A 20155-nucleotide genomic window follows, 5' to 3' on the forward strand; every position below is an offset into this window, starting at 1 on the left:
TTTTTCGGGTATGGTGGTTGTGCCTTCTGCTTCTTCCACCTAATACACTGTTTGTTTATTATAATTTATTTTATGAGGCAATCCATGTTTCAATCTACAAATAATTTCCTCGTTGTGTTTTGTTGGTAGTCCAATAAAAAAGAAAGCCATGAAGTATTTGATCGAAAAATACTAGAAAAAAAATATAATAATAATTTTAGAATGAATTTTCTTTTTTATTAAAAAAGTACATGAAAATATGTTCTCTTTATTTTTACTAACGTCGTGTCCTCCATACAAGTTGCTGCTTCTTTTTTCCTTTCGCTACAAGAAGAAAGATTCTTTTACACATTCCAGCTTGTTATTTCAAGAATGTACTATTTTACATATATAATTCAAAATTTTAATTTAATATACATAATTTTAATTCAAAAATAAATTAACTTAAAATTATACATTTCAAATTCTAAACACAATATCAAGTATTGGAATATAATTTTAAAATTTAAACATTTCTATTTAGTAATTATTAGATTGTTAACTCATGCTATTATACGAGTCAGATTAACTTTTTAATGTAAAAAAAAAATCTAAGCATAGCTAATATTTTTCTAGTATAAAAAAATAAATTGCATGGGAGTTGACCCCATTGACTCAACGGTTTAAAGACAACTTGAATAACTGGTAAAAACATAATTTGATTAAAAAAAATTCAAGATGACATCTTTTTTAAGTGAGATGACAACATATTAGATCGACTCGGGTTAACCTTACAAATTTATGACATGGATAATGAGACTATGATAACCCCATATAAAACAAATAAAAGTCAATTATAAAGCTTAATTATTGATAAATTCATTGTTGGATGATGAAGTTCAAGGAAAATTCAATTTTAAAAAAGACAATAAAACAAGCTCAATCTACATGGATTAACTCGTAAAATTGATGACTCGGGTTATAAGACGGTGATAACTTCACATAAAATAAACTGAAACAAATAACAAAACCTAAATCATAATAAACTAGATGTTGGATGATGAAATCTGAAAAAAAATATTAAAAAAATTTATATGAGTCTACTTGAACTATGAAACAACTTAATATTTAAAGGCAAAGCTAATAAAAAAAATCAATTAAATCGGGTCACGTGTTAAGCTGCAAAGTAAAATAGTTTAAAAAAGTTGTTAAACTCAATAAAGTTCATGATCTGAGTCACGAGTTTAGCAGGTTAAGCTACCAAGTTTGAGTCGATATAATATATCATTGTCTCTATATTAAGAAACAAAAATGTCATGCCAATTTTTTTAAAAAAACCAAACCATATTTTTTAGTGGTTGTTTGAATTATATTTAGACTCATCAAGTTAATTGGATCACATTCGAATAATTCTCACATAAGTTAATTTTAAATTTATGTTAGATAAAAAATCGGGTCAAGAGATTTTAAATTTGACCAAGCTAAATTGAATTTAATAAATTAAATCAAAATTTTTTTTACCATCTAAATGTTTTTTTTTAATCCAAAATGACTTTAACATCTTCAAAGGATCCACGGAGAATCGCCTCTTGAAATTTTAAGTTAGTATATAGATAATTAAATATTATGTAGGAAAAATAGTTTATAGGTTTAAGTTAGTCGTAGTTATAAGTAAAAAATTGATAATCAGATTATACCAAATGAGATTGAAATCAATACAGAGAATTTAATTATCCTTCTCTTTTGGTATGGTATTAAATGTAATTGCGCTTCATTCCCTCCCCATCCCATGCCTTAATGCCTAACACTAACGCATGCCATCGATTTGGCAATATTTTCATCCTTATTTTATAACTCTAGTGATGAAAATTTAATCCTAATTTAACGTGCACTGAACTAATCTAAATAAATAAATATTTTTTAGACTTATAAATAACAGATAGAATATAAATATTATCAAATCCAACTTGAAATCCGTCGGAACTTAACCTGAAAATATATATTTATATTATATAAATATATTTATAAAATTTTTAATTTTTTTAATACAGTATAATATATACATATTTTAATATTGACATCACACACACACATATCATTTAATAAACATACTTCAAATATATATATACACATACTATTTTATCCTTTATTAATTAATAAATAATGCTAATAATAATAATAATAGACAATAAATACTATAAATAATTTATAAATATTTAACATTTTATTAAATAAATAATAAATAAAATGTAAACACTAAAAACTTTAACCCGTAAATACTCATCAGCATCCCTACTTTTGACCATTTTGAATTAGAAGACAAGGTATCACAAGAAATGGTTTTTTACATGTGTTTGGAAATATTGTAATAGTTATTTTTTAAAGTATTTTTTATTTTAAAATATATTAAAATAATATATTTTTTTATTTTTTAAAATTATTTTTAATATTAGCATATCAAAATAATATCAAAATATAAAAAAAATATTAATTTAAAATAAATTTTTTTAAAAAAATACTTTTCAAAAAAACAATTGGAAACCAACCTTAGGGGGAGACAGTACGGAGAGCAAAAGTTCGTACCTTTATACTTTGTCGTTTATAATTTCTCTTGGATCAAGCATTCAATTCCTCACGCAACATTTTTGTGGCGCAGCATATATCAAGCATTATACTTTTGATATATCTCTTCTTTCTTCTATAAAGCAATTTGGTGGCCAAATTTGCGTACCTAATCTTTTTTCACCTAATCCTTTTTTAAACACTTGTTAATACGTATCCTAATTATTGTGATCCTAAGCCGTCGGATCTGTCACGTGGTTCCTCTTGTTTTGTTCTCAGTTCTATGTTGAGCCAATCAGTTAATACACATAACGAAGTAGATAACATAAAATAGAAAGAACAAATATATAAAAAATAAAAATATATTTTGGTTAGAGAAATTAAGATGCAAACATAAAATAATTGTCATTAAAATATTTTTTATATTAAATTTCTTTCATTTCAAAAAAAAAGAAGAAGTAAGAAATATATCCTTTCTATCTCACTTGTCTTAATCTTTTTTGTCCTCAAACAACAACCATACACTGCCTAAATTTCATTTTCCACTCGGCGCGAGCGATGTTTATGGCAATTCAGGTTGCCATGGTTTCAGGGGTGGCTGCTGCAAAAACAATTTCCCCACCTCCTCCTGGATAATTATAAATTTTAAGATGAGAATTCTACTTCATCTTCAATGCAAGACAAAAGCGCACCTAAGCATTTACAGCCATTTGAAATTGCTCTGGGACACGAAGTGAGGGAGTCTGGATTGCTCCAGGTTTGCCAAGCTGACCACAAGCAGCCATCTGATCATCACCTCTACTGTATCGCAAGAAAACAACACTTGGCTCCTGCCAAAATGTTTCGAAACTCAATCATGTTTTCTGCACTGGTTGGTCTAAACTGGGATCCACAGTGAGGATTAAATTGGATGAGATTGATCTTGCATGGAATGCCTTGAACAATATCAACAAGTCTCTTTGCATCATCAGCACTGAAAACAAACAATTGCCGTTGTAGTCACTACAATACAACAATTTCGAACACATAAATAAGTTGGATTATTAACCCAATAAGCTGTTTTTGAATTAAAATAGCATGAAGGCTAAGCAAACAGGGAAGTACTACCAAGGCACAAAGCTTAACTTTTTCAAGAAAAATAGAAAGACCCATTTTCAAGCCAATGAGGTCAGTAGTGAGCATTTTTGTTAATGTTTTAGCATTTTTGTTACACTAAACTGAGCTGAAGAGGTTTGAAATGTTGGCGACTTTGCCCACAATGTTTACCTGAGCAATTTTCCAAAAGCCAGTGATTTCTTCATGACATCCAAACCAACAAAACTAGCCTTCAGTGCTGAGTTCTTTTCCAATCTCTAGGGAGGATTTTCTCACACAGCAAACCAGGGAGGTATGTTTCCATCTAATTGTACTCTTAACTGGATTGCATACATATTGTTAACCGATGAAAGGTACAACAGACATCCAATTTTCAGAGATGTCAAATGCCCTACAAAATACCACTTAATTGGAAAAGGCATTACTCTAAATTAAAAATTCTTTACTTCATGTTTCAACCTCAGCTGTACTCCAGCTTCTTAGAATCTGATTATTCAGCTACTGCCCAACTTCCTGAAACTCACATGTTTTGGTTCAATGAGCTTCATTGAACACAGACGGTGTTTTGTGTTGCCTTTGGTCATAACAATTGATTTTGGACTCTACTGTAAATAATGGAACATGCAACATAAATGATTTACAGTAATCATTTGTCTGATTCAGTAAATGATTTTCTTAACCCTCGGTCATATTTCAACATTACTATTGTAAAGGATGTATGTTTATAGAAGCTGTATCAGGTTATCTGAGCTAATATAAAGTCAGAACATCTTAGCAAACAAACCTTTGTGTTAGCTTATGCGCACACAGTTTGAAGATGTTATGCCCTATCCAGTTGAAGGTAACAAACCTGGGCAACATATGGATTTGTCTCTCATATCGTGACACCCTAGCAGAGGCAACCTAGCTAACCACTCACTGTCTGAAGAGTTTCACTGCCTGACAAGTGCATATGTCCATCTTTGGTTTTACAAGGGCGCCTTGTTATATATTTGCTTTTATTTATTTATGTTTTGAGATCTAGCTGTGTAATTTATTTTAGCTAAAACAGTTTTTGTAAATAAATATGTTTATACTTTTAGTTAAAATCAGTTCCTTATAACGTTGCATGCAAAACCCATGAATTATGGAACAAAATACAAAAGAAAGAAAGCAAAACAATAATATCCCATGAAACAAAATGCAAAAGAAAAGAGGCCTATCTAACCTGTCATTTCCTCCTTCAAGCATCACATACTCAAATAGAACTTTGTAGATATTCTTTAAGCGAAGTTCCTCTCGAAGCGTTTGGAGAAGCAACCTTAAATTATACTTCCGATTAATCGGCACGATCCAGTTTCTGATCTGCATAGCTTATTATGAAAGAGAAGGTCACTCACATCAACGTGTTTCTCCAGTAAATTAAGACATAACGGAATGAAATGTACCTCATCAGTGGTAGCATTCAAACTAACAGCTAAAGCACAGTTGGATTCATGGAGGAAATGTTTCAACTGTGGGACAAGCCCACTAGTAGAAACAGTGACCTTGCGTGGACTAAAGTGAAGGCCCTGGTCGTGCACCATAATGTTTGCAGCTTTAATAACACTGTCAATATTTTCAAGTGGCTCTCCCATTCCCTGGAAGTACAAGTTTTTATGCCAATAATTAGCAAAAAATTCTTGACAAGTTTGAAGATTCAAGAGTCTATTCTTGGAGGAATAGATTACTTTCAACTTCTGGTCAGCAGTTGCCTTATAATACAAAAGTAGACAACATTTGTTGCCTCGACAATCAGCATTTTAAGAACCAGAAGACATACCAAGAGCAGTGGACTGGTTTCCATGAAGTATTTTGATAGAACAGAGTCATATATCATTTGAGATTTACAATTGCTTGGAAAACTCAAATAAGTGACATATGATGTTTTGGTAAATTGTTATAACTGACAGATAAAAATAATGGCTATTCTCAGTCATGACATACCTAGATTTGAGATATTGTGCTTCAGGTGCTTGCTCTGAGGGGAGCTTACCAATGAGCTTGGGAGAAATTCTGGAAACCCTAGAATGAGAAAATACCAATTCAAAGAACCCAAAGAATCCATGATTAACATGCTTGTACAAGACTACGATCTTCTTTTTCTTAAATCAAATGTATCCATTTAAAATGAAAATAAAATAGGTGGAAGACAGGTCTGCACAGGTGCTCAGTTATGCTACCAATTTTACTTAAGAAAATGAGGTGGTGATGGGATGCAGTCATGAAATAATTTCTTTATTAGAAAATAAATATTCTAAAAAAAACAGCAATATGTTGGATCCATAACACTAGATTCAGCATAGTAACACTCAATTGAGATCTAATCTTGTCAAAACTATGAGGAAAAGCTTTCACAAACTTCATTTTGTGAGGAGATGTGCAAAAACAGCCCGCTGTGCTGTCCCAGCTGTGGACAGATGTCTCTTCACCCATCCTGAAAAATCAGATTCATGTAACATGAAAATGCATACTATTAGTGACGAACGTGAATTCTTTTAACACAAAGTCCCAATAAGGAAGATATTAACTTGCCTGCGTGTGTAGCAGAACTGACAATTCATGGCACAATCCACTTGACCTGGAACACAAACCGTTGTCCTACCCCTATTGCAAGGTATAACAACAGTTTCTATTACCAATCCATCATCCAACCTGAATAAAATCTGTAATTCCCCTTGAGTTTCAAAATCAAGAGAAGATTCTCATAGCAGGACAACTGTCTAAAGCATACCTGCTAATTTAAGTTTTCAAACCATAAAATAAGCGACATAAAAGTAGGATAAAGAGGTAGAAAGACAAATTAAACAGATTCTAACAAAGAGAGAATGAATACAGTCGCTTTAGATTATGGATACCTTCCTAGTTCCATCAGATGCTGTAAGAATATTTTCTAAAGATAATGCCTTGAATTTGTTATGGTGGCCTAACATTTTCACAAAATCTTTGTTCAAACTTGAAACCTACAAAAGGTTAACAAATATAGAATTTATAAGACTAGGCATTTTCCCAAATCAGGACAAGAAGCTCAGCAGTGAAACAAATAGAGAGTCAACAAACTGCTCTAAACATTCCAAATCATTGTCAACATTAATGTGCTTATTAAGGGTCTCTACTGTTGCCTTATGTTGTGCTTTAGCTACTGCGTTGTCTATGCTAAACTGTAAGATGAAAGCACCTGAGGAAGAGTAGTGTTTGGTAATTGGCTGTTGTATTGTAAGCGCAAAGCAGTGTCGTGTGCTTTGGCCAGACCAGGTCTGAATCCATAAGATTGAACCCATTTCTGTTGGAGCATATCCCACCATAACAAATAAGAAATCCTTGATTTCCAGAAAATCTGAAAGCTTTAATATTCGCACCTTCCTCTCCTATAGGAAAGTGAAGCAACTAGTGCTGGCTGCTAACCCTCAAATTGTCATAGAGAATGAAAGGAAGAAACAAAATAAATTCAAACAGCTCCAGTCACATTATTTAGAGCGATTAGCCATCACGGAGAGCAATCTATCGTTGGTTAATTAAGTTTTTATTAAGCAACTAAGCTCTAGAAAGCCCAAATTCACTAATAAAGGGAAAAAAGTGCCTTAACCAGCAGCTTCATGAGAAATAAAACTGCATAGAATTTTACAATCATTGAAATAAATTAAATTAAACGAGTTGGAATGCATACTTCAAGTTCAATGCATGTCATTCCTTTAAGGACCATCTTTGAGCTTCCAAGTGGAATGGCAGCAGCAGTATCCCACGCCACCACTCCCTACCCTCACCCCCATAAAATTATACACCGGAATAATATTTTAGGATGAAATAAATATCAAGGTAGTTTAAAGGTATAAAAATATTGTTTTTAAAGGTATTTATTTGTCTCACGTGAAAACAATACCTTTAAAATACAACTAAGTCCTCTAAATCTCTAAAAAAAATAAAAAAATAAGACAAATAAAATGAAAATATGTTTTTTTTGTTATGTTTTACTTTCTATGTAGTAACAGATTTTAATAGTTTTGAAACATAACAATGAAATATTTTGTTTTTTTTGTTATGATTGTTGATGAAATTATATGATTATTAATGAAATAGTTATACTTTAAATTAAACTAAATAGCTATTATTTAATTTTATACAGTCATATATATTAAAATTAATTACAAAAATTAATTCAAAAATAAATTCATTTTACTAATAAATTAAGATTCATGTTATAAGTGCAGTGCCAAGTGCCATCTTTGATTATTATAAATATTCATATAATAGTTTTAGAAATGCCAACTAGAAGAATATTTTTATCATGATTTTTATTTAATTTACTATATAATAAAAATCTATATTTATAAACATTAAAAGAAATTGTTTTTTTTCTAACGTGGGATAAATATATTTTTCTTCTTTAGTTATTTACAAACAACACTAACACTAAGCAGAGGGGATGGTAAACTGAATTTAAAACGCATGGTTGCGGGCATATAAGCTTGCCGAAGTCAGAGCAATTGTGAGGATGGAGTGGAGGTGAACATGCGGTGCAGGTGGTGCTGGAAAAGGAGCGACAGTTGGAAGAGGATAGGGAGATGAGTGGCGGTGTTTGAATTGAAAGAGTAGCAGTAAATGAGGAGGCCAATGGAGGATGATGCGTCACAAGAAGCACAGAGTTGGTTCCTAACAGCAGGCGTCTCGTCCACAAACAAGACATCTCCATTTTCACCTCGATGGGATTGTGGAAAGGTTAAAGGATTCAGCAAGTTTTTTGGGATTCATGAGTTAGGGTTTCTAGTTGGAGATGTCAGTGGCCCATTGAAAATGGGCTCCATTAAGTCAATCCTCTATCCAGCCCGCCAAAGGAAAAAGATATGTCCATGTGCAGCCATCACGTTTGTCTCTGGAAAAAAATTAGCCAGGAAAAAAAAAAAAAGTTAAGAAATGTTTTTAAAGGAATAAGTCCAGTAACAGTGTAACAAGTTTGAAAAATCCAGATTATCATGTAAACTATTTTCAGAGAGTTTTTATTTTTGTAGCTAGTTCTGCTTTTGAAACAGAAATAAATTATTCTATTAATTACTAAATATAATTTATTGATTGTGAAATTTACGTTTAAAATAAGACAGGTAACTAAAAGCAGTTTCAAGCTACTTCCTTTTCTTTTCATATCCACACTTAAAAGGTGAATACACTATTCACTTTGCAAAAAAATAAATGGTGAATACACTATTCACTTTGCAAAAAAATAAATGATATTTTAGTTGTATATTTAAAAAACTATTAAAACTATAGTTTTTATTGGATAAATTTTGTATGTAATGAAATTACAAATAATTTAACGAAATAATAAAAAATATTTTATATAAAGTATTATATATTTCAGCCGTAGTTAAATTTATAATATTTAAATTAAAAATTATATTTCAGCCGTAGTTAAATTTATATATATTGATATATACATCTTTTTTAGTTATTTTAAACCTTAATTTAAAAAGCATTCTTAGTCAAACACATTAAATTACTTTTTATTCAATTTCAATTTCATCAATAATTTTAACCAAATATATATAAATATCAAAACAATCTCAACTAAAATTATTATTTATAAAATTTTTTTTGTCGAATCATTAACATAAAAGCTACCGAATACCAATCACACTTTTTATTAACCAATAAAGGCAGGTTCTAGCGGTAAGGAGCTGGTTCTTCTCGTGAACCGAACACGAATTGAATTTTTATTGGTTGTGGAACCTACTAGGTGTCTGATAATGGCACAATAGGGATTAGTCTTCTAATCTGGAAAAGGCCGGAAAATATCCCGCTACCCAAAAAAAAAAAACTATTTTTATTAAAACTAAGTAAATTTTTTATTATGCTGACCTGTTCGAATTTAGAACAGGTTTAGCTTCAATCGAGTTAAAAAAAATCCGAAAACGGGGTATTTGTTTTTGTTGAACCAGGAGAGCAAAGGGCTGAAGCCAGGAGGCCGGAAAGGATCAACATCTAAATTCAGCGAGGAGGTCAATAGAAAAGATTAATACTGTTCGCATGTGATATTGCAATTTTTCATCTCCTCGAACGTCGTTTTCCCTTGAGTTGGACACCGTTCTGTAAAAGTATTCAATTAAAAGAGATTTATTGTTACTTCAAAACATTTTTTTGCGTGGTTGATTTATTGTTTTGCTAATATTTTTTTAAAAACATTTAATTTTTATTATGTATTTTAAATTTTTTAATATGTTTGATACGATATATTGATGTTAAAAATAAATTTTAATATTTTTTTTTTAATTAAATTATTTTAATATATTTTTAAATAAAAAATATTTTAAAAACCGAATCCCAAAAGCCATTCTGGATGATTTCAGTTCTCTTACCTATACACGTGGCATTGAGCGTCGGGATGGAAGTCAGTTTTGCTGCATCGACCTCGGGACGTTGAATATTACTTGTGTTCGTAACATAAATTTTATTTAAACATTCTCAATTGCGCTGCATGTATTTCTGTGATGCGTAACGGTACTATTTGTGCTTTTATTTTAATTATGCATTTTAAAAATAAATAAATAATTAATATATACAACAATTTTATATGAATTATACTAAAAACTTTTCTTAAAAATACTATAATTTATATAAAAAAATTATAATTGTAATTGTAAAATCTATCTCAATGCAAAACACTATTTGTACGGATACTAAAATTAATTAAATAAATAAAAATAGAGATAGAAAAATAAATAAATATAGGAGTGTTGTTTATAATTAAATTTAAGTGTTAATTCGGTTATAGATAGTAATAAAAAACAGACCAAATAAAGGGTACCCGATAGAACAAAAAACAACCAATTTTTTTTTAAAGGGTATTATGATAATTGTGTATATCTCCTACACCATATAAAAGGCCACTTAGATAAAGTGAGGGAGAGAAAAACTCAATTATCTCATGCAAAAAAAAGTTCTCATAAATCACACAAAAGTTCTTGAATAAAGGATTGATAGGGGGGATTGTTGGAAGACCTACGAAGATTATTTACACTAATTTAGAGAGTTTAAAGCTTACGAGAAGAAGGAAAATTAGGGGAAAGTGAAGGGGAAAAAGAAAGAGAGAAGAAATCAAGCATTTATTCTCATTTTTCTTCTTGAATCCTTCATATTATATGGTAATAACCCTTGTTTTTGAATCGATTGATTTAAATTGGGTGTGTTTAGTAGTTAAGCATGATTGTTTCATGGAGAGAATTAGTGATTTGAGAAATTATTGCTTCAATTATTTAATTTAAATTGAAATCATGTTGATAAGCATAAATAAATGTTGAGACAAGTGAGAATTGAAGCAATTAAGAAAAATAATTACCCTTTTTTTCTTAGTGTTGGTGCCGGCCTAGAGTTACCAAAGAAGGGGAGGAATATTTTTTTCAAATTGGTTATTTATAGGATATGTGAGATCTTGCTGATCCTTATAGTTATGAATTTATACAAAATTTAAAGGAAAAAACAACAAAGAACTTATGTTATATATATATATATATATATATATTAAGTCTCGGCCTAAAGGCCATTAAAATAAAATAGGTAATTTTTATTTGATTTGGTGTTAATGTGTTAAATATATACGTAATGAATAATTATAATGAGATGGATGTGTTGAAAATAAGAAACGATTCTTGAGATCCTATGTAACGGTTTGTTGAATTGGTTCATAACATGGAAAATGAAGTAATAATTGTTATATGTATGTTTAGCATCAAAATATAATAATTATATGTAAATGATTGAGTAGTGTTATATGGGTTCAAGATCCGACATGGAATGTGATAATGTAATATTTGGTTTATAACAAGAGTTATTGTTCTGGTCAGATTTCAAGTCACGAGAGATTTAACATTAACACGTTAAATATATATGATTTCACCTTAATTTATTTTCTATTATTAAAAATAAAAAATGAAAATAAGTTGGGTATGTTTTATGAAAGTCATGGTGTGTGTGTGAATTATAATTGTTTCCAATCATTTTAGAAAAGAAAGGAATATAAAGGAAATTTATAATAGAACTTAATTAGCCTACCAGAACTTGAAGGCTAATGATATCAACATGAATTATATTGATATCAGCATTATATGATATTATGATTTCTTCTAGATTATGGAAGCTAAAAATATCAACAGGGTTATGTTGATATTAGTATTAATAAGGGCTTGATTGGAGGCTAATTTGGCTAAAATTTTTTAACAAAGGATAAAATTAAAAGATAAAGGACTAAATTGATAACGCGAGGAAGATAAGTGGTGTTTTAGAAACTTTTTTTTGCAAAATGTTCACCTTCGTCCTTATTCTTTACTATTTATAAGAATTAGTTCCTCTAATTTTTGAAGTTTTAGAAAAATCAATTTTGATCAAGAACTTTATTTTCTTTTTTTTTTCTAGTTTGAAAAGGAAGAGAGAAAGTCATTGAGTTTTAGTAGTAGAGAAAGAAAAATAACGGTGACGTCGATTTCAGCTACCAAAACAGTCGATTTTCATGTCAAATGGTTTCATATGATGAGGAGAGTCTCATTTAGGTGTTGTTTTACAATGAAAGTACCTAGAAAAACATATTCGAATCAGGGAAGATTTTTGGTTTATGGTTGATTTCGGGTTTGGGGTTTTTTGAGGCCATAGATTAATTTAACAAGGTTTCTAGAGTGTTTTTTAAGTGTATTGGGTTAAAATGAATTTTTAGATCAAAAAAATTTCAGCCCTGATTTTTCAACCATTACAATGGTTGGAATCTAAGCACAACCAGACGACACTTCATCTGAATATTTTTTTAAAAAAAATTGGGATAAATGACATGTCGTCCACCCTATCTGCCAACAAAAAAATATAGGGGTCCAAGTGCATTGGCCTGGCTTTCCTAGCCCAACAGTGCACAATCTTTTTCTTTTTTATATTTTTTATGTCTTTTTTCAAAATAAGTTCTTAATTTAGATTTAACTTAATAACTCTTCTCACTTTATTTTGTTTATTTAGATTTTTTTAAATAGCGGTTATTTTTTAATTATTTTGTATGCATTTAATTATTCTAATTCATCTGTAATTTTTTTATTTTTATGTTTTATATGAATAGAAAATGGTTATTTTTTATAATATTTTTAATATACATAACCTTACAAAATATCATTTTTATTTGATTCAATTAATTTCATTTGTGTCTATTAATATTATCATTTGGTTAAATAGAAATCTGATTTTGGTAAACAAAGTCATTTAACAAAGCCAGGTCAAAAGCACGTGTTGCGGAATCAAATATCTTTATCTATATATGTTTATTAATTTTTTCATTTTTGTCTTCATTTATCATTAATTATTTTTTTTCTTCATATATTAACATATATAATTCTTGATTTATTTACTTATATTTATATATAAGTTTTTTGTTTTACACTTTAAATTTTTTATACAAAAAAACTTGGTTGAAAAGCCTATATATATAATTTCTTTGATAAAAATAAATCTCCATAACAACAAAACAAGAGTCAACAAATAGCTAGTCATGCCACCAGAAGGTCAAAGTTTTTATCTTATTAGAAGATCTTGCGCGCGCCAGAGATGGAGCTACTACCTCCGGACATGGACATGGAGCGCAGTGGTTGAATATACGCATGCGCAAATCAGCTTCGAGAGCGTACCTTGCAGTGCTCAATTGATTTATTTTACAAGCAGAGATAGTAAAATATATGTTCAGCCTCCAGGATTATACAATTGGATTATGTTATTTTATCTCAGTCCTCTCAGTAATTGAATATGAAACTGCAGCTCCTAAATATTAAATGATAGCAATAATGTTTCTGAATAATTTTGGTCAAAGTTTGCGAAGAGAAGTAGCAATAGGAAGGTTGGACTCCGAGCTAGCAAGAGGCATTAATGGCAAAGAAGAGCGAGAACAAGGATGGCACTATCTCGGGAAGGCATCATCCCATTTCTTCACCGCGTCTCTACTCCCCCACCAAACGATCTATGGCGGGAATTTTATCTTAGTTGTCACGCACCGAAGCTCAATTATTTAATGATTTTTTTTCTTTTCTTTTTTCAATTTGGTTAGAAGGTCATGTCAATTTTGTCCAATTTGTTGGGTGATTAATTTAATAATGCTAATTTCTCTTAAACACGTCTGTTTTTCTATGTTAAATTCTTTGGAAGACTTAGCAGTACTTAATTGTTGATAGGGTCATAAATTTGGTAGTAAATTGAGATTTTTTAATTCAAATACTGCATGTCAAATTAACTATCATTCTAAAACACGTGAGCTTGCAAGACTTTATCTCATATTATTATGGATGAATTATGTAAAATTTTTATATTTTTTTAATTTTATCTTCAAATTTTTTTTTCAAGCGATTTGGTTTTAATTAAAAGCCAATTAATTTTTATTTTTTATTCTATTAAATTTTTAACAAAATTTCTTCTATATTTATAACATCCCTAGTTATCAACTAATCCTATATATTTCAAGAAAATCATTTCTCAAACTCAATCTGATCACCCTAAATTAATATCATCACAACATTAACACAAGTCATAATACTTCTTTTTTCCAATTCTATTTCCCTTTTTTATATTTATATGTTAAAAGCAAACCACAACACAATCATGTGGATATTTATTCATAATATAAGAAAAACTTCAAAGTAATTATAATATCCATTCAAGATTAAAACATTAAAGAATAGGCATATCTCCAACTAAAAATTTATATTCTTGTCTTACTTGTAAATTAAACATAAAAATTTAAAATTATACAAATATGAATCTTAATAATTAAAATACAATTCCTTACCTTTTCATTATGTAAATTCCTCCTTTAATCAAATCTTCTTAACATACATTTAATTTCTCAAAAATATAAAGTTGAAAATACTAATATCAATATAACCCCATTGATATTTTTAGCTTCTATAATCCAAAAAAAAATAAAATCATAACACCATATAATACTGATATCAACATAATTTATGCCGATATCATTAGCCTTCAAGTTCCAGTAAGTTAATCAAATTCTAATTAATTTCAATATCAACATAACCATGTTGATATTTTTAGCTTTTATAATCTAGAAATTAAAAAAAAAATATGAATTAAACTTAAAAAAAAATTTAATGTGAATTAAAAAAATATGAATTAACTTGTAACGTAGATTAAAAGCTGGTCAATAAACCGTTGATTCTTGTTTTGAATGATTCTTTACAAAACTTCGTCATTTAACCTATCTATTAAGAAATTAATTTGAGGGGTTAACTTTTCCGAACAGTGACACTAGCCTTGACTCGAATGGACCGGGTAGTTTTATAGCTTTGATAAATACAGTGCCGACATTTATTATATTAATTAAACTTAAAATTATCTTATCTCGGCTGAATTTAGGTGCTATGGCCAACCACAAATACTGAGCTGTTCTGAATCCACATGCCTATCCTGTGAGTGATTGATTGTATTATTTTATTAAATAACACAGTTATGTCATGAAAGTTTGTGCACCCAACAATTACCAGTAAAATCCGTCAAAAATCTGCGCGTCCATTGCTCGCTGTAGACCATTTATAATGCGCCTTCGCATTTATAGCATACAGTTTCTTTTTACATTTCAAGATTGTTTTTGATTTTAAATTAATTTTTAGATATTTTTAAATTATTTTGATATGGTAGTATAAAAATAAAATTTTAAAAATAAAAAAATTATTTCAATATAATTTTAAATAAAAAAATGCAATAGTGCCGAAAGATGTTTGTCCGGGCTGAATAATGTTACCACAAATTGGATGGTCCAAGGACCACCTCATCTTTTTTCCTGAAGCCACATTTTGCCGCATTATCCAATAAATATGTGGATACACATATTGCTTGCTAACTGCTACATAGTTAGGCTTTAAAGCTTTTGTCCTGTACTTCTAGGGATTAAATATGTGGATATATAGTTTGGTAACCACTTTTAATTAAAAAATTATATAAATATGTAATGAAGCACTTAATTTTGAAAGTGTTTTTCCATTGTCATACATGACAATTATACAAAAATTAATAATCAAAACCTGTTACAAGTTGTTGGAGTTGTTAGGGTTGGATAAAGAATTTATTAGGTGTAAGGGTATTGATGTTTTTTTTTTTACTTAGAAATATATTAAAATAATATTTTTTAATTTTTAAAAATTATTTTTGATATCATCACATCAAAATAATCTAAAAATATAAAAAAAATTAGTGTGAAGTAAAAAAAAATAAAAAAATTTTAAATTTTTTAAAACACATTATTAAAACGTAAAAACAAACATGATCATAGCATTTAAGAAGAAGGTTATGGAGTAATTGATGTTTTTTTTTTAATAAAAATATAGATTATACCATAATTGTTATAGAAAAAGCATGGTCTATTTTCATAGATATTTCATTTATTATTAGCCATGTATTAAAAAACACAAAAACAAAGGATATTTTTAGGAGTGGGATAAATTGCAAGGGATATGAGTAAGAAATTAAACATTTAGTGCAAGATTTAATGATAAACTCATTGTCAATGGTACATTTAATGTATAATTGACAATAATAATAATAAACATCTTCCAAAAAAACTGCAAAACATAGTAATAATTTCACTCATAAAGATAAAAAGAAGTAAGCCATAAGAAATAAATAGACCAATTCGACCAACTTTTAGGGTGGAGCCAGCAGCTAAGTTATCTTAGCAAACGGTTCCAACCCAAATTAGAGAGAAAAAAAAACATTTACTTAATTAATTAAATTAAGCTTCGGCAATGGTCCATGTCATATCATTCTCAAAAATCCAGTGACAGACCTCAATCCGGCCCGGACCCGAACCCAGGGCCAAAAAGGCTCCATGGGTGGGGCTCCAGGAAGATGTATCCAAGTGGCAGATGGCAACACCATGATTTATCGTGGCCTTGCTATTTGGATCCAAAAGATCGGCTTCGTAGACCCGAACTTTGGGAACAGAGTGGCAGTAATAGAGCAGGTAAGGATAGAGGCTCTGGTGACAAGAGACTGACCTGGTCACTCTCCCACCGTTGATCCCTTTGATCGATCCAATCATGATGTTTTTCTTCGACCCATTCACGTTATCCGTCGTACGGACAGCCACGTTGCGGCCTAACACAGAGGTTGCAAAATCGATCATGTCCTCGGCCGAGCCCACACAGCGCTTGGTCTCGCCAGGGCTGGGTGATCTCTCACACTCTGCAAGAGCATCCAAAATGATCCTCTCCATGCTTGAATTATCACCAGCATGAAAAATCTCCTTTAGCTGATAAATTTTGGAGGTGGAAAAGGGTAGTTTGGAGATGATGGAGCGAGGCAGAAAGGATCTTTTGGGCATTTTGTCTCGAATGTCCGGCATTGGCATCACACTTCCCTTCTTCAACATCGACTCCCGGAAGAATTTTCCGGGCTCTATCCACTTATTGTTTTTTACCACACTGTCACTGGTTACCTTCATTGAAGCATCGGCAGTGCTTGCGCTAGTGTACCCAGCAAAAGTGACACCCTTCTTATTGGCATAGTCTTTGAAAGTGGTGTTTACTCCGTAGATCTTGAACCCAATCTGCTGCCCCATTGCTCCATTCCCATAGCCAGAGAACTTATCAGTCCCTTCATTGAAGGACTTTCCATAATTGGCGAAATTGGCTTTCTCTGCATTCGAATTCTTGGCATAAGATTGAAAGGAATCATCCCCAACATTTGATTTTTCCCTGTAAGTGGCGAAGCTATCAACACCAGCATTCCCACCATCGCCATAGTTCACGAAATTATTCTGTGGAACATTCCCATCAACTCCGTAAGACTTGAAAGTATCATTAGCCCCATTGGCAGTCTCACCATAGTTGGTGAAATCTGAACCAACCACATTCGAGCTCGTCCCATAACCAGAGAACTCATTGGGAGCTCCATTCCCGTTCTTCCCATAACTGGTGAAAGCTTGACCCGGTCCAGCATTCGCATTCTCTGTGTAAGTCGAGAACTTCTGGCCCTTCCCATTAGCACTATCAGAATAGGAAACAAAGCGAAGATTTGGGTTGTTTACCTCCACATTGTACCCCTTGAACTCTCCAGCGCCACCAGTCGCACCAGCGCCATAGGTGTTAAAGCTCTGGTCAACAACGTTGGAGTCAGGGGCATAGCTGGAAAACGACTCGCCGTGACCGGCGGCGTCGCGGCCGTACCGGCGGAACGAGTCGACCGGGATATTGTCACCATCGGAATAGTTCTTGAAAGAGTCCGCTCCACCGGCTCGATCAGTGCCGTAATTGCTGAAATTCTTGTTGTTATAGATAGCGAAATGGGAGTCATGGTCATGCTTTTCAAGACTGGGAGACAAATCAGGGAAGCAGAAGAGTTTGGCAGAGGAACAAAAGGCTGGGAGTTGAGCGGAGAGAGCATTTTGGGAGGCAAGTTTAGCAAATGTTGCCAAATCGACAGGGCTCAATGGGGAGGCTTTGGAGATGAAAAAACCAGATTTTGGTAAAACCGTGTGGATCTCCTTGTTCCAGTACCGAACTAGAGATGCCTTGGGCGTAAATGGGCTCTCACCGTTTGGCGAATCTCCACTGCCAACTGCTGCATAATTCACCTGCAATGCATTGTGATTTGAGAAATAAACAGCAAGTTTTAACCAATAATTTTTATGAGAATCACGCATCAAAAACATAAAACAGACAAGAGAGAACAAGACTGTAAGCAGCAGTCAGGAGGACGCGGGCGTAGAGGATAGGCTTACTTACATTGAGCAATGAGACGAAGGAAAGGGAGAGAAGAAGGGTAATGGGGTGAAGAATATGCATTTTTTTAAGAGAGAGGAGTGAGAATGTTGGTGGGTTTGTAGGGTTGTGAATTGATGAAATATATATAAAAGGACCCTAAACTTTACAGAGGGAGGGGGGGGGGAGAGAGAGAGAGAGTGTACTATTTAATGGGGGTAACAATTAAACAATATATATATTTTTAATTTTAAAAGTTTGTCTCTGGGTTTGTGGTTCCTGGTTCCTGAGCATTGACACTCAAGGAGTCAAGACTCCGGTCGGCTGAGTTACAAGTCTTAACTCTCAAGTGCATAGTCGAAAAGACAATTAATCATACTGCCAGCAACTCGGGTTTCAAAGCCTACCCATTAGGCCACAACCCAACAAAAAATCACACACACACGAGAGGGAAAATTACATCGACAGTAAACTAGATTACTTGTGCATTATCTCAGCTGTAAAGGCCCCTAGGGATATTCGAGAAAACAAAGTCAAAGAAGAGGAAGAGAAGGGAGATGGGCTGTGGGAAGGGGAGTGAATAATGGGGGAATTTATAGGCCCTAATGCAGCTGTACAGAACCCACAGAAGCTCTAAAAATACCACTGCGCGTATAAGGTTGTATGGCATTATTTTTCCTAGAATTGGATTTCTAGTGGGCACAATGGATCAACCAATTTATATTCTCTTCTCGAAGAGATAATACCAAAAACCCTTGATGTCATTGATAGGCCCCACATTTCAAATAATTAAAAAAAATAAATTAATTTGTCCAACACGAGCAGAGAAGTGTTTAAGTGTTAGATTAAGGGGCAAGAGTCAAGGGAGCTTTGACTCTTTTAGTGAAAGGCAGCTTGAAAATTGGGATGGAGGCATGTACGCGATTTCTGATGGATACGTGTCTCCTCGTGACTGGAGAGATGTCACTCTCTCTTTCACGCGTTAGCCGCTCATGATTTTGTTTTACCATGTTACTAGTTTTGGAGTTTATAGAATCTTTCCGTGACTCGATTTTCCATTCAGCATTGTGAGAAAATAGCAACCATCTCCAGCTCTGTCCTGAAGGGCCTTGACAAAGCTCGTGATAATGGCATCGTATGTAATTCTATTGAGAGTTTTGAGAAGACTGGTTTCATGATTGATCACCTACCATGTTTATCATTTAGTGCCTTTCGTTACTGTAGTTAAGATTGTTCTTAAAAATATCTTTTATTTATAAATATATTAAAATAATATTTTTAAAATTTATTTTTAATATCAGCGCATCTAAATGATCACCAAACATCAATGATGATTTTAGCCAAGGCAAGAAACGTATTTGTTCTTTGGCTGTTTTGTGAATCTCAGTCGGGTTCTTAAACAAAACTATTTTAAGTTTGGTTCTCGATGTATGAAATATGACCAAATTAACTCTATTATCAAAATTTATGACAAAAATATCATGGTTCCTCTTAGTATCAGCTGCTGAATCAAAATATTAGTAATGAATTTTATTATCTCGTGATTATATACATCTTGATATTTCAAAATTTACGACAAAAATATCATGGTTCCTCTTAGTGTGAGCTGCAGAATCAAAATATTAGGAAGAAATTTTATTATCTCGTGATTGTATACATCCTGAAATTTATGGGATTAGATTTACTTTCTTGACATAGTTATCTTAGGAATGGTTGCTTGTATATATAAAACACTACTTTGTAACAGAAAAGAGAAGTGATATAATCACATTTTATACAAGAATTTCTCTCTGATTTAACATGGT

At 31.6% G+C, this 20155-nt stretch overlaps 1 protein-coding gene and 1 pseudogene across 1 annotated transcript; both read right to left on the reverse strand.

The window, feature by feature from the left end:
* Window positions 1-2922: 2922 nt before the first annotated feature.
* On the reverse strand, window positions 2923-7336 carry LOC133705195 (uncharacterized; annotated as a pseudogene).
* An 8876-nt stretch (window positions 7337-16212) lies between these two features.
* Window positions 16213-18911, reverse strand: LOC133705367 (polygalacturonase 1 beta-like protein 3). The gene is made up of 2 exons (XM_062130511.1): window positions 18375-18911; window positions 16213-18223 (listed from the first exon to the last, which is right to left on the reverse strand). Exons 1-2 carry the CDS (start codon window positions 18432-18434, stop codon window positions 16382-16384), a joined length of 1902 nt encoding a protein of 633 aa, XP_061986495.1. The 5' UTR covers window positions 18435-18911; the 3' UTR covers window positions 16213-16381.
* Between the last annotated feature and the right edge of the window lie 1244 nt (window positions 18912-20155).

The sequence above is a fragment of the Populus nigra genome, chromosome 10, assembly GCF_951802175.1.
Source record: "Populus nigra chromosome 10, ddPopNigr1.1, whole genome shotgun sequence".
NCBI lineage: Eukaryota > Viridiplantae > Streptophyta > Magnoliopsida > Malpighiales > Salicaceae > Populus > Populus nigra.

Bases quoted from the DNA above. Each gene is read 5' to 3' on its own strand.
- LOC133705367 (XM_062130511.1), bottom strand. From the start codon at position 18,434: ATGCATATTCTTCACCCCATTACCCTTCTTCTCTCCCTTTCCTTCGTC. The intron at 18,224-18,374 runs GTAAGTAAGCCT...AATGCATTGCAG, and splicing joins CCTTCGTCTCATTGCTCAAT to GTGAATTATGCAGCAGTTGG.